Source organism: Syngnathoides biaculeatus, chromosome 13 (assembly GCF_019802595.1).
Source record: "Syngnathoides biaculeatus isolate LvHL_M chromosome 13, ASM1980259v1, whole genome shotgun sequence".
Taxonomy (NCBI): Eukaryota; Metazoa; Chordata; class Actinopteri; order Syngnathiformes; family Syngnathidae; genus Syngnathoides; species Syngnathoides biaculeatus.
In genome coordinates this window covers 27,568,349-27,594,223 of record NC_084652.1, presented here as the reverse complement: position 1 = coordinate 27,594,223, position 25,875 = coordinate 27,568,349, and the positions used below count along the sequence as shown (strand labels likewise).

The 25,875-nt window shown below is 42.6% G+C and overlaps 1 protein-coding gene and 1 long non-coding RNA gene across 11 annotated transcripts in view; one reads left to right on the top strand and one right to left on the bottom strand.

Moving 5' to 3' along the window:
• Window positions 1–25,875, bottom strand: part of LOC133510963 (xenotropic and polytropic retrovirus receptor 1 homolog) — a 127,843-nt gene continuing 101,968 nt past the window's right edge. For 6 of the 7 annotated variants that reach the window (XM_061839503.1, XM_061839498.1, XM_061839499.1 and 3 more), the window contains 4 exons: window positions 16,682–16,848; window positions 16,425–16,564; window positions 6,212–6,433; window positions 1–924 (listed from right to left, as the gene is read on the bottom strand). In XM_061839503.1, the coding sequence (XP_061695487.1) occupies window positions 870–924; window positions 6,212–6,433; window positions 16,425–16,564; window positions 16,682–16,848 (584 nt within the window). In that variant the 3' untranslated portion in view covers window positions 1–869. Of the gene's footprint in view, window positions 925–6,211; window positions 6,434–8,210; window positions 8,286–8,367; window positions 8,499–16,424; window positions 16,565–16,681; window positions 16,849–25,875 lie in introns of those variants that run through there. The other variant, XR_009797746.1, reaches the window with a different exon arrangement.
• Window positions 931–6,189, top strand: LOC133510970 (uncharacterized). 4 transcript variants are annotated; one of them, XR_009797750.1, is made up of 4 exons: window positions 931–3,085; window positions 3,360–3,431; window positions 3,637–3,695; window positions 3,804–6,189. It is a non-coding gene; the product is annotated as an uncharacterized LOC133510970 (long non-coding RNA). The 4 variants fall into 4 exon arrangements; XR_009797749.1 differs by having other exon boundaries at window positions 3,637–6,189; XR_009797748.1 differs by having other exon boundaries at window positions 3,360–3,946; window positions 4,031–6,189.

The following is a 25,875-nucleotide window of genomic DNA, read 5'->3' as shown; positions in this document are numbered from 1 at the left end:
CAAGCATTTTCAAATTTATTTGCCTCGAGTTACAGAATCTGTACGTAACATACATTCTACTAATACTAACTTATACATAGGCTTATGGATATAGTTTCACACACGATAGGGTGTTTGGAAAGCTAGGAAGATGACATTCATTGGAACTATAATTAACATTTCAAAACCCATTTTCTATACCCCAGTCGACTTGTCCATTTACTACCCATAACCACAGTTACAAATAAGTGCTATTTGTAGCATGTGTGCATCATATTCCATTTATGACCACACTATGAAATATAATGGTGAACACAGTCAGTAAAATCTTACTTCTTCTATGGAGTGTATGTCTAATGAAAGTATGAACCTGAAACACGTCAACTGAGGTGCTTTTTCGAGACCTTAGCAGGAGTGGTTTCAAGTCTGCTTAAATGATGAAAGTGCATCCAAGTTGAGTACAGAAAGCGCTTGTCTGATGTCTGGTTGGGTTTCAAAAACCTGGATTGTTCATCCTCAGTGGAGGATTGTAGGAGATGAATGTTAAGGAGTGGGTTTAATTCAAGACATCTGGGGTGAGTAGATGACAGAGATATTAGTGTTCCACTCACTGGGAGGGTGAGGTCAGATTCTCGAAGGTACAAGTGAAGCTAAATTACAGGTAAAAGTATTCTGTGACAGTTTTGATTGCACTCTCAGTCCTGCTTGTTCTTCTTTCGAAATAGCGCTGAATCTGTGCAGAGACTCACCCATGGAGACGTTTCCATAGGCATGTAAGTCTGAAACTCAGGTGAGGTCAGAGCCCAACTTGCTGGGTAATTTCCTGATTAGGAGGAAGCATTACCCCCTTTGAATAAATTCTGGACCCAAGCAAGGGGCGTGGCCTGATGTCAGGAGTCATCGTCTGTATCATCCATCAAAATTTTGGTGTCACGTGTCTTGGAACTGGAGGAATAAAGGAGAAATTAGTGCAATTACTCAAAATCAGCACAGAAGCTCACCTGCTGCTCCCATCCTTCCCTGTGGACCTTTTCAACCAGCACTGCCTTAGATGGGCCAAACGGATACTGAAACATCCAACTGACACTCCACAAGCACTTTTTGAGCCACTACCTTTTGGCAGAAGCTTCAGGCCATTAAAAACAAACACTAACAGACTCAGGAACATTTTTCATCCAAATGCCAAATCATGCCAAATGCCAAATGGCACATAATACTGCGCGCGTATGTGTCCTGTGGCTTTAGTCCAATAACTGCTCTGTGCAATAATCATCTGCAGTATCTGTAGTTATTTTATTTCTTGTAACTTATTAGAATTTTTTAAATTATTTTTAAATATTTTTACATTGTTTTTACATTTTAACTGTGTGATGTTCCTATCTATAAGTGTGTGTCTCTATATGTAAGTATTTCATTTGTTGTACGTGGTCAATGAATGACAAAGATATTCTTTTCTATCCTAATTGACAAGTCACCGTCTCTTGAGTGAATATATTTGCATTGCCAATACAGTCGAGGTAAAAAGTATTTAGTCAACCACCAATTGTCCAGGTTCTCCCACTTAAAAAGATGTCTGAGGTAGAGCTCACCTATGAGCGGCAAAATGAGGAAAAAAAAAATCTAATACAATTGTACCTCTACCTACGAAATTAATTCGTTCCGGAATTTGTTTTGTAACATGATTTTGTAAATAGAAGCGTTTTTTTGTTTTTTTTAATGTAAATGGCATCCAGGAACTGAGTGTTTGGACTTTGACTATTTTGGGAAAAGCTCAGGAGTTGGTTGACATGATTCGAAGAAAGGTTGATGTATTGTGCATCCATGAGAGCAGGTGGAAAGGTAGCAAGGCTAGAAAGTTTAGGAGCAGGGTTTACATTATTTTACCATGGAGTAGATGGGAAGAGAAATGGAGTAGGTGTTGTTTTAAAAGAAGAGCTGGCTCAGAATGTCTTGGAGGTGAAAGGAGTATCAGATCGCGTAATATGGGTGAAATTTGAAATTGAGAGTTTTAGTTGCATAATAAAATGCATCAAATATTTGTTACCACATATAAATACAGTCATGACAATTGAAATTTCAAAATAAGGCAAGTCCATCATGTAAGACAAGCTACTATTATAAAGCCTACATCTTGAAAAATCGGAAACCAGCTGTCAGTGTGTTGAAGAGGGCACTACGTTCACAAACCAATCAATATCAACCAAATGGCCAAACAGACCAAGGAGAGGTCATCTGACCAAATCCGGATTTGAACCATTATTCCACAGTTTTCAAGATGCGGGTTGTGAAAGCCACTCAATCAACTGGCTTTCATCCATTCCATCTAGAGCACCACCATGATCAACAAAAATAAGCAGCTGGCGTGTTTTTTTTCAAGTTGGAGTAATAAAGTTTGCAGAGGTACCCACAATAACATTTCCAACTGTTCTCTGGGTGTGGGAAATGGGGATTGGTTTGCATGATTCGCCTGCCAGCAGGTGGCGGTGAGTTGTGTGCTGATGCAGTTGACTGAAGGGGAAGAAGAAAATGCAGCCTATCTGCTAATTCCAAAAAATGGCAGCTGTTCACTTGTTGAGAAGCCTCCAGTTTTTTTGCTGTGAAGGCAATAAATTAACGTTTTCCACACACCACCTGAGGCGTCCGTCATGAGTGGTGTAGGGAACGCGCCAGAAACCATGTGTTCGCCTTTGGGTGGCTTTCTAGTTGATTGCCATGAACCTTGAATGTGCAGCTAGGTAGCCAGCTCGCTACCGTGGCCTCGTGGCGATAACATAAATTTTATAAAGATTCGTTGAGAAACAAAAAAGTCATGACATTTTGAAGATCCTGGGAAGGTCAGAACTTATTGTTCTTTGCTATTGTTTTACCAATACCATAATTAGCCCATATTCTGAATCTTTAAATGGTCATAACGTTGGTTGTTTGAGTTATTGAGATCATTTAAGTACGTTTTTAAGGAGTTTTTAAAGCTCTTCCCAATGATAGTTTTTTTTAATTCCATCCATTCTTTTTCTTAACCACTTATCCTCACAAGGGTCACAGGAGTGCTGGAGCCTATCCCAGCTGTCAACGAGCTGGAGGCAGGGTACACCCTGAACTAGAACAGGTATAATGACAAATTTGTTATTTACATTAATATATTGACCTATTTTACAGGCAAAGTTACCTTGGCAAATCCTCCAAAGAAAAGATATGTTCATTTTGAGTGTGGTCCGCAATTTTAGTAGATGGAATCTTGCTACTCAACCAAATATATGTTAGATATCCTGAAACACTGGCCTCCACCATTGAGGATATATATTCCATCAATTAAGGGTGCCGGCTGCGCACACATTACACATTACATTTATTATTAATCCAAAATATGTTCTTTTTTTCAGCTTACAGAAGTGGTTATGGTACCCACCCAACTTCCTTGGGGCAGAATAAGACGGATATCGTAAAAGTGACCAGTAAGTTATTTTTCCCCATAGTGCATGGTGAAATCATAATTGGCATGACATTTTATTCTTTCACCGCATGCATATGTCATTCATTGATGTAGTATTTTTTATATAAATGTCCCAAAGAGTCCAGGAATTCAATGAATTGATGTCATGACTACAGTATCTCTATCAACTTAAACAACTAATAATAATAACTTTATTTTCTTTACAGCTCTAAAAACCTCCTAAAGTGCGATGTCAGTCCTGTAATTCCCCTGCAAGACCATCAAAGTAAATGCATGTTCTGTTTCAAGCACTTTATAAGAACAAGTCTGGCCCAAAGAGCACAATAAAAAACTTGATTACTGTGATATTCTGTTTTATTCATACTGTATTAAGCAGTGGAACAGGTGGTTCACTATCACCATGAAGAACCCTAAGACATTCAAAATAAAGACATCGACCATCAACCTCGAGCCATCCACCACAAAACATGAGCTTTTCCCATTCCCACAAAGAGAGTTGGCCCATGTAAGAAGCAAGTAAGCCAAATTTCTACAAATAACTCGTCTTCAGACCTCTTTGTCATATTTGTGCTTTTGCATTTTGCATGTGTTGTTGTTCAGGGTTCCAAAAAAAGGGCTCATGCTGCTTACTGAGATAAGGGACATGGGCAGGCATCAAGACCATAGGGCAGCACAAGAAGAGGACATCGACATTGTACAGATAAAATATCTGGTCGACTTCATTGTCCTTGAACAGAAGGTGACAGAAAACCCTTTGTTTCTGCAGAACTGGTATGATTAAGTACAGAAAAAGTTGAGTTCAATTTTAACAACAAACTAATTCCTAATTTTGCCATCCTCTTTTTGATTTGCAGAAATTCCAAATGTTGAAAGTTGGATTGGTAACCTTTCAGGAAAATATGAAACGGATCCGGAAAAGGTAATTGAATATTGTACAGAATGTATTTTTTTAAACCAGTAATATACAGTTGAGAATAAGGTGAAGATTTTGTACTTCTTTTAACTTTCAAATGATACTGCATTTATGAATACAATTGAAACCATTTTTTGTGCTGTTTGCAGACTTCTGAACAATGAGGTCCTTCAAATGGTCTTTCTATAAACAAAATATGGATTCTTGTGTTTGATAGATTACTAATTGATAGTTATAGTGTTTGCCAGATGTAATCATAATCAAGTCTCAATTTTGAACTCAAAATGTGTCTTGAGAAACTACGAGGGGAGAACAGTTCTATAGAGCTTGGGTCATAAAGTTCTATAGATTTTCTGTGTTTGTTTCTATAGAAATTATTTAGAAATGTTCCTCAGAAATATTTTAGTAGAGGTCACAAAGCATACAAGTGAGGGAGATGTGGGTCGACTTTCATAGGTCAGGCAGAGGCTACAAGAAGATTGTCACTCAACTGCACCTGCCCATATCCACTGTGAGAGGAATAATTAAGAAGTTCAAAACAACTGGAACAGTGGTAAACAAGCCTGGACGAGGACCAAAGTTTATTTTGCCACCACTCACAGTGAGGAGGATGGTAGGAGAAATCAAAAGATCTCCAAACCTCACTGTTACAGAAATACAAAAAATGGTAGCATCCCGGGGTCACAAAGACTCCAAATCAACCATCAGGCGCTGTCTACACGCCAACAAGCTGTTTGGGAGGCATGCACGGAGAAAACCTTTCCTCACTCACAATCAGAAACGCAAACGTCTGGAGTTCGCCAAGCGGTATTGGGGCTTCAACTGGGACCATGTGCTTTGGTCAGATGAGACCAAGATTGAGCTTTTTGACAACAAACATTCTAAGTGGGTCTGGCGTGCCACGAAAGATGCTCATGTTGAAAACCACCTCATACCCACCGTGAAGTATGGGGGTGGGTTAGTGATGCTGTGGGGCTATTTTGCTTCCAAAGGCCCTGGGAAGCTTGTTAGGGTGCATGGCATCATGAATGCTTTGAAATACCAGGACATTTTAAATCAAAATCTGTTGCCCTCTGCACGAAAGGGGAAGATGGGTCGTCACTGGGTTTTTCAGCAAGACAATGACCCTAAACATATGGCCAAATCTACAAAGAAATGGTTCACCAGACACAAAATCAAGCTCCTCCAATGGCCATCTCAGTCCCCAGACCTCAACCCCATTGAAAACCTGTGGGGTGAGCTGAAGAGGAGAGTACAGAGGAGAGGACCCAGGTCTCTGGATGATTTAGAGAGATTCTGCAAAGAGGAATGACTGAAGATCCCTCTTTCTGTCTTTTCCCATCTTGTGAAACATTATAGGAGAAGATTTGGTGCTGTTTTGTTGGCAAAAGGGGGTTGTACAAAGTATTAAGACCTGGGGTGCTAATAATTGTGACACACATTATTTGAAATAATTATTCGTAATTATTTCTTTATGTGGGATTTTTTCCCCACTTAATAAATGCAATTGTATTGAATGTTGGATTTTCTCTTTTTTTCCATTCAGGTCCCAAATTATTTAGAAAAAAAATTATTAGAAGCTAAAAAACACATCTTAACCAGAGGTGCCAATAATCATGGAGGGCACTGTAATTAGAGGGCCAGTCAAAGTTGGATGTTTTGAATACAAGGATAAAGGGAGCAGACTTGGATGGTTTGGACATGTTCAGAGACGAGAGAGTGAGTATATTGGTAGAAGAGTGCTGAAGATGGAGCTGCCAGGCAAAACAGCGAGAGGAACACCAAAGAAATGGTTGATGGATGTTGTGAGGGAGGACATGAGGACAGCGGGTCTAGATTCTGGCAAATGTACTGTGGGTGTGACTTACTGTGAGGGAAGTCTCGGCCTCCGTAGACTCATGCTGTAGCTCCGTTTCCAACTCTTTTTGCCCTGTCTGTTCCTGACTCCATCCTCTTGATCCATCATTTGCTCCAGCAGGGTCTGGTCATCAGCATTTAGGGGAGCCACACTAATGTCTCTGACAGCTCTGAACTCACCACAGTTATTCAGATGTTCATTCTCCAATCTGAAGAAGTTCCACACAAAACGTCTGGAAAGGAGAGATTGCAAGAGTTGCTGATTATGGCCTTTTCCTAAACACATTTCAAGTTGAAGATAGAGGAGAGAAGCAGAACAGCAACTTTCAACATTGATGAATTTGACTGCTTCCAGCCTCTCAGCGCTTTCAAGTAGCCAACCAGTCATCAAACATGTCTGAAGACAACTTCTTCTTGTCTGAAGACAACAGCAAACACAAAAGGTCACACTCTATGGGAGCTGAGGCAGAGCTACTTGGTGGCAAGGGGTGTCTGGTCACCCAAAATTGAAGGTCAGCCTAAACACCGGTGGCCGCGGCGAACCCCCCGTTACTTCCATATAAGTGTTTTTCTAGAAGGATAAGGTTAATGATTGATTTCTGCTACCCCTTTGAATTTTTTTTTCTGGTGAGGCCCCTTTTTGAGAGAATGGAGGGACAGAGGATGTGAGGTGCAGAGTTGTTCTAGTAGCCTTAAAGAAGAGAATGCCTTTAATTGTCACAATACACAAATACAGTAGTACCATGAGATGAAAAGCAACTCTTTCACCATTGCAGATTTCAATGTAAAATATCCATCCATCCATCCATTTTACACCGCTTCTCTGGGTCAAGATATTTGATATATCAGATACTCCAGCCACCTCATCTGGCTCCCCTCAATGCAGAGGAGCAGCGGCTAGACACTGAGCCTCTCCCGGATGCTTCTCACCCCATCTCTAAGGGACAGCCCGGACACCCTGCGAAGGAAACTCATCCACAGCTCGTGCCCATAAGTGAGGGTAGGAACATAGATCGACTGGTAAATAGAGCTTCGCCTTTCAGCTTAGCTTCCTCTTTACCACAACGAACCGATCCAATTTCTGCATCACTGTCGACGCTGCGCTGATCTGTCTGTCAATCTCCTGCTCCATTCTTCCCTCACTCGTGAACAAGACCCCAAGATACTTGAACTCCTCCACTTGGAGGAGGACCTCATCCCGGACCCGAAGAGGGCAAGCCACCTTTTTCCGACTGAGGACCATGGTCTCAGATTTAGAGGTGCTTCACACTTGGCTGCGAACTGCTCCAGTAAGAGTTGGCAATCACGGCTTGATGAAGCCAACAGAACCACATCATCTGCAAAGAGCAGAGATGATTCTGAGGCCACCAAACCGGACACACACTACGCCTCGGCTGCGCCTAGAGATTCTGTCCATAAAAGTTATGGACAAAGTCGGTGACAATGGGCAGCTTTGGGAATCCAACTCTAACCGGAAACGAGTCCAACTTATTGCCGGCAATGGGGACCAAACTCTGACGCCAATCGTACAAGGACCGAACCGCCTGTATCAAGGAGTTTCTCATCATTTTTGCTTTTATGCACAGAAAAAAAAGTGATATGGCCCATCAGTCAAAAAGTAGATTTACAACAAAATTTAAAAAAGATGTCAAAGTGGAAGAGACGCAGGTGTCCCTCCTGGTGACTTTACCCATTCCAAATTAATTAGATTTTATTTAATCTGGTAATCGCTACACCAAACTAGTGTGGGATTTTTTTTTGAGATGAAAGGTTATATTTGTTGGGCAAAGTTTTAAACCGGATGCCTTTCCTTACACAACCCTCTGCATTTATCAGGGCTTGGTACCGTCCTACAGTTTGCAATGGATTGCGTGTGTCCCCTCTTCCCAATACGGCTGCATTAAGCACATCACAACGGATAAGAAAAAAATTCAAATGATGTCTATAAAACAGTAGATGATGCCACCATGTATTCATGTGCCTTGTAGAGAGCTTGGAGGAGAATGTTACCTGCATCCCTTCACCGTCTCTTCCGTGCTTGCAAATGAAGGCTTTGATTAGGATCAGAAGTGGTTCTTTATTCATCTATGGACATAATGTGGTTTCCATGTCAGTGGGTGTGGAAGTAAGAAGACCAGAGTCGATTGGGCCTTCAGGTGTCACCCACCTCTTGTTCCAGCATTCACACAGGAGCGGGACCCACATAGCTTCTTTAACAATGGTGGGAACAAGCTGACAGCTTCATATTCCTCCGTGAATCCGAGAAGGCAAGTAGCATCACGCTTTGGGGGTGTTTTTCTGCACGTGGGACAGGACAACTGGACTGTATTAAGGAGAGGATGACCGTGGCCATGTATTGTCAGATTTTGGGGAACAACCTCTTTCCCCTCAATCAGAGCATTGAAAATGGGTTGTAGCTGGGTCTGTCAACATGACAATGACCCAAAACACACAGCCAGGAAAACCAAGGAGTGGCTCCATAAGAATCTTATCAAGTTTCTGGCGTGGCCTAGCCAGTCTCCAGACCTAAACCCAATAAAAAAATCTTTGGAGGGAGCCGAAAATCCGTGTTTCTCAGCGACAGCCCAGAAACCTGTCTGATCTGTGTGGAGTAGTGTGCCAAAATTCCCCCTGCAGTGTGTGCAAACCTGAACAGATTTACTGCTTCATTGATTAATCTTCATAAAAAGCAATGCCAGAAATTAATTTGGTTAATTTGGAACATCTGCCTTTCAGTTCTGATGAACAGCTGGGACATATTCAAGAAAACAACAAATATATCAAACTTGCAAAACAGTGGTAATGATTTAAAGCATTACTGAAAATGTATTTCACATCAAGTCACATCTCTGTTTGATTATGGTTAGTTGATATGATTCTAAACATCCATCCATTCTCCGTCTTAGCTGCTTATTCTCACAAGGGTTGGAGTGCTGGAACCTATACCAGTTATATGAGTGCCGGAGGCGGGAAACACCTTGAATTGGTTGCCAGCCAATCTCAGGGAATATCCAAAACAACCATACACACTCACATTCACACCTACAGGTAATTTAGTCTTCAATTAACCTAACATGGATATTTTGGAATGTGGGAGGAAATCGGAGCACTCGGAGAAATCCCACCAAACCATGTGGCAGTATGCAAACTCCACACAGGTGGGGCCAGGATTTGAGGTCCGGTCCCTCAGAACTGTGAAGCAGAAACTCAAACCCAGGGGTCACCGCGGGCGCATGGTTAACCGCGAAGACCACTTAAGGCACCTGTGAGGCATGTTAAAAATAAAAGTAGCACAGGTCACAAATTATTATTGCTTCTGCTTTAAATTTGGAATTTGACTTGCTTACATAAATGAAATGTTTAAAATAATGTATAATATAAATTATTTACATTTTTGTAAACTAGAATGAAAAAACGTAACTTGACAGCCTTAGGATGTGGACTGGGCCTTCAGGCTTGTTTGGACGTTGTACAGTGCAGTACATTGTTGTCGGTCATGTGGGTCCACACATCGCGCAAACATGGAAAGGATAGAAATACATCAATTTTCTTTGGATTATCCAAAGGCACGTCACATTGGCAGCGGCATTTGGCTCCTCTCAATGCAGAGGAGCAACGGTCATGTTAAAGTGTATGGAAGGTCCTCAATGCACCTTTTTGCTAATATTTTCGAGTTTTTTATGCTGAATTCAAATCTGAAATCAATTATGGAGGAAACATTTTTATTTTTTGAATATTGGGAAAAAATTGATCGCACATTGCTGTATTCGCCGGAAAAAGTCGGAAACAAAGCGGAAAGACCCAAGTAAGGGCGTGACATCACATGTAGCAGTCCACATCATGGTGCCCTTCGAGTCCAATGTGAGAACGACTATGGATTTCCCGGTAATTCGAGCGATAAACATGATTCTGAAGGGTCCCTCAAAGATGGTGAAGAACACAAGCTTTATAAACGTGTTAAAGGTTATCAATTTGAGCCAGTTAGACAGCACACACATTCGAAATAGCTGGCGATGAAGTTGCCAACCCAGCAGTCAGACCCAGCTTGGAGGACATGCTTTTGTTAACACAGGACTGGTCAGCATTTTGTGAAGTTGTCGTTTTTATTTAGCTAAAAACTGATAAATAGTATTGGCTTCGATGTCCTGAATATATATAAAACGTTTTTGGTCTTGTTTTAAAATTATGCAAACGGAATATATTTAGTAAATAGGTAGGTGACAACCCGACCACCATGACAACTATTTAGCGTTACAAGGCTTTTACATTCTTGCACCAAAATACAGAAGCTGGTAATGTCATCCACAGTCTAAATTGATATATTTTCACAAATAAGGATTTTAATTAACAAAATCAATTTAACCCTTTCCGGGCAGGGGTTGCAAATTTGGAATAAGTTTAATATCATTGAAAATTTCAAGTCCAGAGTATCATTTTGAAGTATCAGTGAAGTATGAATGAATGAAGTAATGTATGAATGAAGTAAAGTATCGGATTTTTCTCTGCAAAATTTTATTTGGTCCAGAGAGGGTTAAAATGTTGTCACGTTAATTTGAGAGCAATAGCTGGTAATATCTTAGTTCACCACAAATATAATTACACGTGGTAAACTGATGCCATAACCAGACAGTACCCAGCGCTGTCCAAACCCTATTTTAATCACAATTTTCCCAAGATGTCATAAGCAAAGCCGCAAAACTTTATACTGAAAGATGTAAACCAGTATCTTGTGGTTTTGTTTGGCCACTAAATGCTGAAAATAAATGGGGTGGATGGTTCTGTTTACTGGACGGATATGGGTCTTTGAGCTGTAAAAGTTTGTGAATGTGGACAGATTATTTATAATTTTTTTATTATATCCACAGGTGTGCATATAAATGGTGCAAACCTATGCAAAAAAACAGGAGAGTTTTTGCTGCCTTGAGAGTCAAAATATTCACCAGAAAATGGTAGATTATCCACATCATCTGCTGCAGTGAATGATGGAGCATCCAACACATCCACCCAATCCAAATCAACCCACCAATCCATGCATCCATTTTCTTCATCGCTTTTCCTCACAAGGGTCCTGGTAGTCCTGGAGCCTATAACAGCTGTCATCAAGCAGAAGGAACTGGAGATCCCGCAGGCACGGGGAGAACATGCAAACTCGACACAGGTGGGGCTGGGATTGTAATAATCATAATTGTGAGGCCAACGCGTTACAGCTGAACCTCCGTGCTGCCCCATTTACATTAAAATTTTTCAAAACAATGATTTGACATACTGCTTATAGACATCTTGTGAGATGGTGTTGGTGAATTCTTGGAAGAAATAACCGCGTGCCACTTCTATCCTGCTCTTTGTCAAAGATTCGTGATACCATTCCTAATCCAGAGGGGCAAGAGTACACAGGAGTTTATATCCTGATTTTTGTTCTTTGTGCAAATGTTGATGTACGTGTTTGTATATGAAGTAAACATACACCACACAAATAGATTCATAGCATTTTTTATGAACTGTCTGCTTATATTTTGTATCAATATGTTACATGAGATTTGTACAGAATTACTATTTGGTCTTTCAATAAGAGTACTTTGAGAACACCTGAGGTTGAAAAACAAGTTGCAGTATTCTCTCTGCTGTCGGAAAGATATGTGTTCCTTTCTCATGAATAGGCACTTCATCAGCATGGCAACTTTTGAAATTGACCAGAGATACAGCATCTGCAGGTTCGATGTCAACATGGCAGGGTTCCAAACCACTATATCTGTGGTTTGTAAAATTTATGAGGTTTTTTTTGTTTTTTTTTTTTACTTTTCAGGGACTTTAATGCATGTTGATATTGATTCAACAATCTAATGAACTCTGCTTACATCCATTCATCTTTGAAAGCTTATCCAATGTTGGGTCACACAAGCAGTGACTTTAGCATGGATGTCCAGACTTCCCTTTCCCCAGCTACTTCATCCAGCTCTTCCAGAGAGATCCTGAGGCGTTCCCAGGCCATCTGAGAGATGTATTCTGTCCAGCATATCCTGGGTCGTCCTCTAGTTCTCCTTCCAGTGAGAGGTGTCCGGGAGGCATCCGAATCAGATGCTCCAGCCACCTCATCGCGCTCCTCTCAATGCGGAGGAGGAGCGGCTCTACTCTGAGGCCAAGCTTTTCATCCCATCTCTAAGGGAGAGCCCGGACACCATGTGGAGGAAAATCATTTTGGCCACTTGCATCCGGGATCTTATTCTTTTGGTCATGACCCACAGCTCGTGACCATAGGTGAAGGTAGGAACATAGATCACTGGTAAATAGAGAACTTCACCTTTCGACTTAGATCCTTCTGACCACAATGGATCGATACAAAGTCTGCATCATGAAAGATATTGCATTGATCCGTCTGTCAATTTCATGTTTCATTTTCCCTCACTTGTGAACAAGACTCCAAAATACCTGAACTTCTCCACTTGGGGCAGGAGCTCATTCCCAACACGCTACCCTTTTCTGACTGACCCCATGGCCTCTGACATGGAGATGCTGAATCTCATCCAAGAAGCAGAGATGCAATGCTGAGGCACTAAACTGGACTCCCTCTACACCTCGACAACACAGAATTTCTGTTCATAAGTTATGAACAGAAACTTCACTGGAAACGAGTCCGACTGACTGTTCATATCAGGGGGGTCGGTAACCCATACTCCCAAAGCACCTTCCCACAGGACTCCCCAAGGGACATGGTCAAACGCCTTCTCTAAGTCCACAAACCACATGTAGACTGGTTGGGTGAACTCCCATGCTCTCTCGAGGACCTTGCCGATGGTGTAGAGCTGGCTTACTGTTCCATGGCCAGGACAAAAACAACATTGTTCCTCCCGAATCACAGATTTGACTTCCCAAAGTTCCATCATCTCCGGCACCCCTGAATAAACCTTACCAGGGAGGTAGAGGAGTGTGATCCCTCTGCAGTTGGAACACACCCTCAGGTCCCCCTTCTTCAAAAGGGGGACCACCACCCCAGTCTGCCAATCAAGAGGTACTATCCCCAATATCCATGCGATGTTGCAGAAGCTTATCAACCCGGACAGCCCCACAACATCCAGAGCCTTTAGGAACTCCAAGCGAATCTCATCCAGTCTCAGTGCCTTGAAGAGAACCTTTTCAACCACCTCGGTGACCACAACCCCAGAAATATGAGAGCCCGCCTCAGAGAACACAGTGTGTGCTTCCTCATGGAATGACTTGTGAGTGGAATTGAGGTGGTCTTCGAAGTGTTCTGCCAACTGAGTCAGAACAACCAGAGTCGGGGTCAGCAGCGCCCTATCCTCACTATACACAGTGTTGCTGGTGTACTGCTCCCCCCTCATGGACCAGAATTTCCTCAAAGCAATTCAAAGCCTTTCTCCATGGTCTCACCAAACTCCTCCCATGCTCACGTCTTTGCTTCACCAGAGTTGCATATTGTTTGGCTAGCCAGGAGTGCCACAGGCCAAAGAGGGCCAATAAGAATTCTTCTTCAGCTTGATGGCATCCCTCAATGTTGGTGTCCACCAATGTGTTGCCACAAACTCTTTTTGATAAGATTCTGCCAGCCGTTACCAGCAGCCGCCCCCTCAATGCATTTGGGCCCGTCATGTTCGACCAGCATCCTCCTCTACTACCGTGGCCAACTCACCACCAGGTGGTGATCAATTTACAGCTCCGCCCCTCTATTCATCAGAGTGTCCAAGACATCTGGCCACAAGTCCGATGACATCACCACAAAGATGATCATCGGACTGCGGCCTACGGTGTCCTGGTGCGAAGTGCACATGTGGACACCCTTACGCCTAAAACATGGTGTTCATTATCGACAATCCGTGATGAGGAGAGGTCTAGTAACAGAACACCACTCGGTTTCTGATTGGAGGGATGGGGGGGGGGCTTCTTCCCAATCACGCCCTTCCAAGTCTCACTGTCATTGCCCACGTGGGGAATGAAGACCCCAGCAGAATGATGTAGTCCCCGGAGGGAATGCTCTCCAGCACTCCCTCTAAGGACTCAAAAAAGGGTGGGTACTCTCCACAACTGCTGTTTGGTGCAAAGAAACAAACAACAGTCAGTACCTGTCCCTCCAACCGAAGGCGGAGGGAGGCTAATGTCTCTTCAACTGAGGTGAACCTCAATGTACTGCTCGATGTCTATCACTTTGAACGACTCTATATTGGAAGAGAGTCCAACCCCGCTCAAGAGGACTGGTACCAGAACCCAAGCAGTGTGTGAAGAGTCTGTCTATATTTAGTCGGAACGTCTTGAACTCACACACCAGCTCTGGCTCCTTCCCTGCCAGAGGGATGACATTGCACATGTCTTGAGCATGCTTCTGTAGCTGGGGTTCGTATCGACAAAGTCCCTGCCTTCAGCCACTGCCCAGCTTGTACTGTACATGACGAGTCCTATGGTCCCTACCACAGGTGGTGAGCCCATGAGAAGTCTGGTTACATCTTTATCTACTGTTAATTAGAATTAGGTCTGTACCATTCTCTACTGGCATCACATTGGGGGACCTGTGGCCATGTGATGATTTGTGCTGTTTTACGCACATGCAGTGAAGAAAATCAGTATTTGAATACCCTGCTATATTCCAAGTTCTCCCACTTAGAAATCATGGAGTGATCTGAAATTTTCCTCGTAGGTGCATCTCCACTGTGTGAGAGATAATCTAAAAAGAAAAAACTAGAAACCACAATGTTTGATTTTTTAACGATTTATTTGTGTGATACAGCTGCAAATAAGTATTTGAAAACCTGAGAAAACCAATGTTATTTGGTTGAGTAGCCTTTGTTTGCAATTACAGAGGTCAAACATTTCCTGTAGTTGTTCACCAGGTTTTCACACACTGCAGGAGGGATTTTGGCCCACTCCTCCACACAGATCTTCTCTAGAACAGACTGGTTTCTGGACTGTCACTAAGAAACTGAGAGAAAGAGGTTGTTCCCCAAAATCTCAATATATGTCTGCGGTCATTCTCTCCTTAATACAGTGCAGTCGTCCTGTTCCATGTGCAGAAAAAACACCCCAAAACATGATGCCAACACCCCCATGCTTCACAATAGGGATGGTGTTTTTGGGATGGAACTAATCATTCGTCTTCCTCCCGAACACGGATAGTGGAATTGTGACCCAAGTGTTCCATTTTGGTCTCATCTGATCAAACCTTTCTCCCACGACTCCTCTGTATCATCCAAATGCTCATTGGCAAACTTAAGACAGGCCTTGACATGTGCTGGTTTAAGCTGGGGAACCTTCTGTGCCATATGCATGATTTCAATCCATGAGGTTGTATTACCAACAGTCACCTTGGAAACGGTGGTCCCAGCTCTTTTCAGGTCATTGACCAAATCCTGGGTTGATTCCTCACTTTTCTAAGGAAAATTGAGACCCCATGAGGTGATACAGTATCTTGCATGGGGCTCCACTCCAATTGAGATTGAGTCATGTTTAGCTTCTTCCATTTTCTAATGATTGCTCAAACAGTGGACCTTTTTTCACCAAGCTGCTTGACAATTTCTCCGTAGCCCCTTCCAGCCGTGTGGAGTTGTACAACTTTGTCTCTTGTGTCTTTGGACAGCTCTTTGGTCTTGGCCGTGTTACAAGTTTGAGTCTTACTGATTGTATGGGGTGGACAGGTGTCTTTATGCAGCTCATGATCTCACACAGGTGCATCTGATTCAGGATAATACATGGAGCGGAGGAGGACTTTTAAAGGCGGACTAACATGTCTTTGAGGGTTAGAATTGTAACTGATAGGTGTTCAAATACTTATTTGCAGCTGTATCACACAAATAAGTCATTTAAAAAAAAAAAAAAAAATCATACATTGTGATTTCTGGATTTTTCTTTTTAGATTATCTGTCTCCAGACATCCACCTACGATGAAAATTTCACATCGCTCCAAGTGGGAGAACTTGCAATATAGGAGGGTGTTCAAATACTTATTTTCTTCACTGTATTACTGGCTAGTCCATAAGAAAACCAACTACGTGTAATATTTTTGTGACCATACGACAACAAAGCACATCACGTAGTTAGCTGTGACACATTTTGTTACTTTCATTTCTGCTGTATTAACACAAGGTGAACCAGATCACCATATTGCTTGACATTGTGATAAAGCCATCAACTGATATGGTGGAGAGAGAGCAAGGTACAAGAGTGAAAGCACACTAATAGTAGTTCATCAAAATACCACAAGATGGATGGTTAGCTGCATACCTGAATACCTCCATTGGGGCCAGTGCAGTTGCCAGTATGTCAGAGATGCCACAAACACTGGTAATTGTGCTGAGGGAGATAGATAGAATCCATGAAAATCTTAACAGCACATCCTCCACAATGGCACCATAGTAATAGGCCTACAGAATGAAACACAGTTCAAGAAAAGATGAGCACAGTAGAAGTTGGCGCATCTACAAAGGGCAGTCAGGTCCTCAATGTCTAAAGATAAAAAAACAAATAGTTGAAAAATAAACCTTATGTGGGTAGACAATCTCTTCCCTCAAAAAGACGTTTTCTCCAGCATTGTGGTCAAAAAGGCCCCAGTCCATCTTTAGATCCCAAATAAGTGTATAACATGAGCTGATCACCAAACATGTGACATACAAGTAGAAGAAGATCTTGGCATCATCATAGGATTGAGCTGAGGAAGTACAACCACAAAGATAGTCAATTTTTTAAACAAAATGAAGAGCTTTTGTTCCAGTGAGTAAGGTTATATTCAGGAAAAAATGCCTTTCGACTTCTCATTTATCGCAATGGACCAATAAAAATGTCTGCATCAATCCGCCTGTCGATCTCCCGCTCCATTCTTCCCTCACTCGTGAACAAAACCCCAACATACTTGAAGTGCTCCACTTGGGGGAGGATCTCATCCATGACCCGGAGAGGGCATGTAACCCTTTTCTGACTGAGGACCATGGTCTCAGATTTTGGAGGTGCCGATCCCAGCCACTCTACACTCCGCTGAAAACCGCTCCAGTAAGATTGAGGAGTGTGATACCCCTGAAGTTGGAACACACCCACTGGACCCCCTTGTTAAAAAGGGGGACCACCACCAATCCAGAGCCAATCCTGTCCTTAATAGCCACGTGATGTTGCGGAGGCATGTCAACTAGGACAGCCCCACAACATCCAAAGCCTTTAGGAAAGCCGGGTGAATCTCATCCACCCCTGGAGCCTTGACACCGAGGAGCTTTTTATCCACCTTGGTGACTTCAACCCCAGAGACTGAAGAGACTGCCTCAGAGAATCCAGACTAGGCTTCCTCATGGGAAGGCGTGTTGGTGGAATTGAGGAGGTCTTTGAAATATTCTCCCCACCAACCCACAAGTTGAGGTCAGCAGTGCCCCATCCTCACAAAACACACTGTTCACGGTGCACTGCTTTCCCCTTTGGAGATGCCGGATGGGAGACAAGAATTTCCTCAAAGCTGTTTTGAAATTGTTCTCCAAACCCTCACCCAACTCCTCCAACGCTCAGGTTTTTGGCTCAGCAACCACCAAAGCTGCCTTCCGCCTGGCCAGCGGGTACCTGTCAGTCCCACACGCTAGAAATGCCTGATAGGACTTCTTCTTCAGTTTGACTGCCCCTCACTTTTGGTTTCCACCACATGTTCGAGGATTTCCGCCGCGACAGGTACCAACCTACTTCACGGCCGCCTCAGCAATGCAGGCGCGGAACATCGTCCACTCTGACTCAATGTCCCCTGCATGTCCCGAACATGAGAAAAGTTCTTTTGATTGTGGAATTGCTTCTGACAAGGGACGCAGCGAGCCGCTCCCAGCAGACCCTCATATACGTGGGGCCCTGCCACATTGGACCAGCATCTTCCCCCACCATCGGAGTCAACTCACCACCAGGTGGTAATTAGTTGACAGCTCTTCCGCTCTCTTCACCTGAGTGTCCTAGACATGCGGCCGCAAGTCTGATGACACAACCAAAGTCGATCATCGAATTGCGACCTAGGATGTCCTGGTGCCAAGTGCACACGTGGACACCCTTATGCCTTAACAATGGCGGGGGGTGGTCGTTCTTCCAAATCACGCCCTTCAAGGTGTCACTGTCATTACCCATGTGGTTAGGATGGAATGATGGAGTTCTCCAGCACTCCCTCTAAGGACCACAAAAAGGGTGGGTACTTTGGACTGTTTTTTGGTGCATTGACACAACAGTCAGGACCCATACCCCCACACGAAGGCAGAGGGAGGCTACCCTTCGTCCACCGGGGTGGACCCCAACGCACAAGCCGAGCCAGGGAGAAATAAGTATACCCACACCTGCTCGGCGCCTCTCACTGAGGGCAACTCCAGAGTGGAACGGAGTCCAACCCCTCTAAAGAGGACTGGTACCAGAGCCCAAGCAGTGCGTAGCGATGAGTCCGACTATATCCAGTCGAACCTCTCGACCTCACGCACCAGCTAGGTCTCCTTCCCTGCCAGAGATATGAGATTCCATGTCCCTAACATTCGTTTCTGTAGCTGGGGATCGGATCGCCAAGGTCCCTGCCTTCGGCTACCGCCCATCTCACATTGAATCAGACCCCTATGGCCACTCTCACAGGTGGTGAGCCGATGGGAAAGGGGGACCCATGTTACGCTTTCAGGGTGTGGCTGGCCGAGCCCCATGGGTGCAGGCCAGACCACCACCTCCAGGCCAGGAGGCAATCCTTTCAACAGTTTTGTCTGTTGCAGTCCTTTTTGTGACAGCACCAAACCAGTGATGGAGGTACACAGTACTTATTCAAATACTGCTGGGTATAACTGTCTCAGCAGGAGCCGCAGAAAGTACATTGTCTGGTGAGCCTTTTTGAGGATGGAATTGATGTCAATTTCTAACTTCAGGTTCTGTGAGACTGTAATTTCGAAAAACATAAAAGTCTCAACGGTAGCCAGAGTCCAGTTGGACAGCATGGGGGCAGCTGTGGTGAAGGATGCCTCCTGAATGCAGGTTTCTCGGGGGCCAGGATGATGATGGAATGTTTGAAGCATGATGGTACCTTCTCACAGTTCCTGGGATCTGCTGAACATCTTTGTGAAGACTGGGGCAAGTTGGTCCATGCAAACTTTGAGGGAAGATGGGGGCAGACGCTCTTGGCCTGCTGCTTTGTAAATCTTCTGTTGTCTGTTGATGCCTCTCACGTCCTTGTTCATGGATGGTCAATGTAGAAGTCAGAGGTGTGAAGTGGTTGGTGGTGTGGCATGGTGGGTGTAGGGTGTGATTTTTTCCAAATCTGAAGTACAAGCTGTTCAGGTCATCAGCTGGCCTATTACTGTTCTTCATTTCGAAATAACGTCGCTTGCAATTGATTTTAATGCATTTCAGACTGATTTGGAGTCATGAGCACCAAAGTTTTCCTCTTTGCAATGTTAATTTATTTAAATAGCTGATTCTTAATGCAATTGTACAAGGCCCTATCCCAACTACGATAACCGACCACTTTAGCCTGGTGAAGCTGCTGAAGTTTGGCAGACCACAGTTTTTTGTTCGCGAACATGCGAAAACCGACATACCATGTAATAGAATCCATCTGGATTTTTACAGACACCCCAGTCTATGCAGACAAAACAGCTTTGAAGTTAGATTTTTGCCTCATTGCCCTCATTGCGCTGCTTTTTCACTGATTTTACTGAAGGCTTCGTGCATTTAAGCAGTTGCCTACATGTAGATATTAAGAAGATTAAGCAGTGATCAGAGGAGCATGGGGAAGCATGAAGAATGGTGCCGGTCCCAAGCCCAGATAAATGTAGAGGGTTGTGTCAGGAAAGGTATCCGGCAGAAAACTTTGCCAAACAAATATGAGCGTTCATTGAAAGAATACCAGACCAGGCATGTGATTTGATTGAATGAAAAGACTAAAAAATAGCCAGGGGCCTGCAAGCATGATCAAAGAATGATCACCAATTTTAACGTGCAAGTTTTATAAATTGTATTATGAATGAAATATATCTAGTACATCTATGAAATAAATGCTATTCTGTTTTCAAAATGCATTGTGGTCAGATCAGTGTCATCCATTGAGGTGACATGTCTTATTCAAAGATTCAGATTACATCATTTACATTCCCATCAGAACATTTTTTTGCAAACTTGAAAATGTCATAAAATTACATTGGAAACCAAACCAAGCCAATTATAAAGTATAAATTTGAAAGGTTGCTTCCAACTTTGTTCCATTTATTATTTTTTTAACCCACAATGATATCACTGTCTGTTTTTCTTTGTGTAAAACTGAATTATTGCTTGCAGAATATCTTGAGCAATGCATGTTGAACGCTGAATGAATGAATCAAACAGTTTTCAGGTTAACGTTATGTTGCCTCCTGTATTTAAAATACAGAATTAGCTTTTTGTGTACTGTATTGTCTGTGCTTTCATCCTCGATCTGGCTGTGCCAAGGTGGAATTTTAACAGATAAAATCTCATCCTGCACTTTCTACTTTGGCTTCAGACCAGACCTTTTTTACTCAAAAAAAGGAGAAAATGTCATCTAGTTTCACCACTTTTTCTTCTATTATACACATACCCTAACATTCATTAAAGCAACAGCACTTCTTTTATTTTTTTACTTTTACCATTACTATTGAGCGTAAACATAAGCAGCATGTCTAATGCGCTTTTTTTACATTGTCCAGACTGTGTTGCTCACTAAAGCACTGGTGGGTCGACGATGTTTGTAATTATGAGTGTACCCCTTTAAGAGCGGTGGTGGTGGTGTGTAGGATGACTCTTGTGGTGGGTAAGAAGATTAAGAAGACAAAGGTAGAACAGAGAACCATGTGGTGGATGTTGTGCGGCCTTCCGGAAAGAGGTGAGACAGTCTCTCAATGGACAGGAGGAGCTCCTGGAAGACTGGAACACGACATGCACGAGAGTACTTGGTGGGTCTTCTGGTAGGAAAGAGGAGAAGGAGACCTGATGGTGGAACCTCAAAATACACAAAATCAATCAAGGAAAGAGCTTCGCAAAGAAGTGGGACACAGAGGACTGAAGAGAGGCGAAATGAAAACATTGATTTGCGACGTAGGGCAAAGGTAGAGGTAGCCAAAACTAAACAAGAGACATATGATGACATGTACACCAAGTTCGACATGAAACAAAGAGAAAAAGATCTCTACAGGTTGGCCAGACAGAGGGATAGAGATGGGAAGTATGTGCAGCAAGAAAATAGATATTGAAATGAAAAATACACAAGATTATTCACTTCAATCATCTTCTTCTTTTCTTTTCGGCTTGTCCCGTTAGGGGTCGCCACAGTGTGTCACCTTTTGTCATCTTAGTCTATCTTCTGCATCCTCCTCTCTAACACCCACTGTCCTCATGTCCTCCCTCACAACATCCATCAACGTTTTCTTTGGTTTTCCTCTCGCTATTTTGCCTGGCAGCTCCATCCTCTGCATCCTCCTACCAACATACTCACTCTCTCGCCTCTGAACATGTCCAAACCATCGAAGTCTGCTCTCTCTCACCTTGTCTCCAAAATATCCAACTTTGGCTATCCTACGAATGAGCTCATTTATAATGCTATCCAAACTGTTCAGACCAAGCGAGAACCTCAGCATCTTCATTTCTGCTACATCAAGTTATGCTTCCTGTTGTTTCTTCAGGGCCATCGTTTCTAATCCGTACATCATGGCCGGCCTCACCACTATTTTATAAACTTGGCGGATACTCTTAAGTCACATAGAAAAACAGACACCTTCCACCAACTGTTCCACCCCGCTTGCACCTGTTTCTTTACTTCATTAACACACTCTCCATTGTTCTGACCCCAAGTATTTGAAGTCATCACACCATCTCATCCAGCACTTTCTACTTTGGCTTCAGACCAGACCTTTCTCACTCGAAAAAGAGAAAATCTCGTCGAGTTTCACCACTTTGTCTCCTATAATTCACATGCTCCGACATTCATGGCATCTTAAAGCAACAGCATTTTACTTTCATACCCTCTCGCTTCTCATACAGTGCAGACGCTTTTTTTCTTTGCTCTTGTTCTGCTTGCTTTGCCTCGATTGACACTTGACACTTATTTTTCTTGCTGATAAGCTCTTTTTTCTTCTAAAATATTATTTTTAGAAGCAGCGACTCCTGGATACTTTTAAATCTATGGGACTGTATTTTCCTTTTTTGTGGATAATCAGTTGTTTCATCATGACGTGAGCGTGGCCTGTTAATTAGCACAAGCCTTGTGTTAGCAACAAGACCAGCCGTCAAAATGCCTCCCTTCTCTACTGAGAACTATCATGGACTACTGCAGAGGGTGTCAATTCTGGAATTGAAAATCTGCCATCTTGAAGTCTATCTGGATGTAAATGTACAGTCGGGGAATTAAACCGGTCTACAGATGTCTCAAAATGGTTAGCAGAGCTGTCCTAACAGACAGTCACCTAGGTCAACAACGAGGACTGAAGTGAACTGTGCTAAGGACAACAGTTCTCCCTGGAATTTACTGGGAGCAAAGCACAAACATATGGGACATTTAAAAAGAAAAACACAACAGCACCAAGAGATTACTGAAAAATCTGGCTGGCCTGCAATGCGGGACGCCTCAACACCAAGTGAGCGGCCATGGACGGTCGTGACAACAAATGGCAAGAAAAAAGAATGTGAGTCAGTGCAAAATATTGATGTCAGATTTACAAATAGATTTGAGGTACTCTTACAAGACCCAGGCCAAGAACGCTCATCTTCCACCACCACTGAAAGGTATGAAATTAAATCATCCAAGAAAAAATTGGGACCACAAACATTAATAGTTGGTGATGGACCCCTCAAGGATGTGAAAGGCTTTTGCAGGGAGAAGAACACCAAAGTACTGCGTTTTACTAATGACATGGTGTCTGATATCTCTCAAAAAATCCCGGAGATCACTTATGAGCACCCAACTGTAAAATCTGTCATTATACACACAGGGACCCTGGATATTCTCAAGCAGCAATCAGAGGTACTGAATCAAGATTTCATTAATCTCCTAACAAAAGTGCAAGGGATGGATGCTGAGGTTTTTATAAGGGAACGTCTCCCACTTGTATGATCTGGAGACGAATGTTTCTTGAGGCTCCGTCAATTGAATCGGTGGTTAGGCAAGGTGTGCACTGCACTTTACGTGAGTTTCATTGACAATCTCTGCCTTTTTTGGGAATGTAAAAATCAATTTTTGCTCTTTTGAATAAATTGTTTTTTAGTTAAGGGTGACCCAAAGGTTATTATTTTAATAATTTTTAAACCTTCAAGATACAATGAAAAAAATGATTTTTCAGAACTGCTGTCCATTATTTGTAAAGAGTACAACTATTTTGTCATAACAGGGGTCTTTAACATTCATGTTGACAATAACATGGAAAAAACATTCTAAGAACTTTCTGCAATGCTAGCAAAAAAAATCTGCCCGTAAATCTACAAAAAATTGAAAACCTTGTTGCAAAAGTTGAATCTACGAAAACAATTTTTCATTACAAAGTCCAGATATGCAATTGTAGTTTTTACAGTGAACAAGCGAGCTATGCCTCCAACCCGCAAAGCACATCTTCCCTCGATGCCACAATTTTGTTTTGTCAGCTTGGTGTCGTAATTTAACTTCCCAAGTGTTGCGAAAGGTAGCAGAGCGTGATTTTAACACATTCAGTGGATACACCCACAGCGTCTAATAGCTGAAAAAAATCTCTTGACTTTTGACAGCTGATCCATTGACTTGAAATTTTTAATAAATTTTGGCAGACTTAACATGACCCTTCACTGTGGTGTTCCAAATTTTTAAGGCATTATATTTTCATTTTTTTAGGGATTGTACAAGACCCTGTACAGTGAATTCAGAGAATTGTTACTCATTACAAACCCTTTTTTTCCAATGAAGATGGGACATAGGGTAAAAAATAAAAAATAAAAAGTTTGCAAATCCTTTTCAAGCTATATTGAGTTAAATACGCAGACACATGGTTGCTTGCGGGCCCAGGATTGTTTGCGAGGACTACTTTAAGTGCCCGCTAGGCATATTCTGAAAACAACACAGGTCACAAATTATCATCATTAGAATCATTCTTCTTCTTCTTCTTTCATCTTGTCCCGTTACGGGTCGCCACAGCGTGTCATCTTTTCTCTTTACTGCTTTAAATTTTGAATCTGTCTTAAAACAATTTACAAAAATTTTAAAACAAAAATGTTTTACATATAATGAACTCTCAAGTTTGCCGCAAACAGGTCAGGTAGCCCTTCATATGATTGATGCTCATGAAGTCGCCTTTAGCCTCAAAAAGGGTGATGACCCCTGCATTACAAAGACAAGATATTTTCTGGTCACAGTAATAAATTTCGACTGATTTGACTTGACAAATATTCAATTTTGAATTTGATGAATTTGTTTTGTGTTTTTCGTTCATCTTTGGAGACAAGACACGACTTCTACAAGGTAAGACTTGCTAAACACAGGAATCTACAACAGACTTTCACCAATTAATTTTTTTTTAACTCATCGGCGAACTGGCGGTCATCTATGACTCATGGAGGGAACCATAAGCAACGCTGCAGAGGAAACGAGCCAGAGTGCAGGTCAAGCAATAGAAAAGAGGATTTTGAATGCCGCTCCCATTGATCCACTTCACAACTCTACCCTCTCAACCCAACAAAATGGACAAGCTTCATCTTCTCCAAAAAAACAAACAAAAAAAAAACAACATGAAGTCTTTTGAATATGAATGCGTCTCCAAAGGCGCCGGACTGCTTCCAGGCTTCCAGCTAAATCTAGGAGACTGCCTCACCAAGTTATTGGGGAAAACAAGATGGTGGACAACGAAAAATGACAGAATTTCCAGGCTTTTTAGACTGCCAAGTTGAGTGTCTTTGAAAGCACAAATGCCACCGTGGATGAACATAGGGGCTATGCCACATCCCATACCCGTTTCTATGACGATATGAATGTACCAACAAAGACATTTAGAACACTCAAGACGTTTTTCATTGCCAAACTTCGTCAGGGTGAAGACGCCTATAGAAGAGGGCAAAGAACCAGCTGACAAAAGAAATTCACACTGCAAAGAGAAATTATGCAAAAAAGCTTGAAAAAAAAAAACAACTGCTAATGACTCAAATTCAGTCCGGCGAGGATTAAAATCGCTACTAAACTATCAGCGAACATCCTCCAAGTGGAGAACAATAATGGACAACCTTAGGAGTTGAACACCTACTGCCAATTTGAAAATTAAACTAACCCCACACTCATCCAGCCACACCACGAATCAACATTGCACCTCCGACTTTTGCAGTGACCATCCATGAACAGGATGCGACATGTATCTTCAAACTACATAAGATCAAAAAGGCAGCACAAGCTGACCTTGTGTCCCTACCCCACATAAAAGACTGTGGACCAACTCACTCCAGTCTTCACAAAGATTTTCAACAGATCTCTTGATCTTTATGAAGTACCATACTCTTTCAAACGTTTCACCATCATCCCAGTCCCCAAGAAACCTGCAACCTTTGGCCTGAATGACTACAGGTTTCTCATCCTGATATTTGTAGTCATGAAATCCTTTCAACACCTCAGGCTGGACCACCTCAAGAATATCGCAGGACCCCTACTATCTTAACAGGTCTGTGGATGATGCTGTCAACATGGAACTGAACTTATCCTAGAACTCCGCGACGGCGCAGGGACCCACGCAAGGATCCTGTT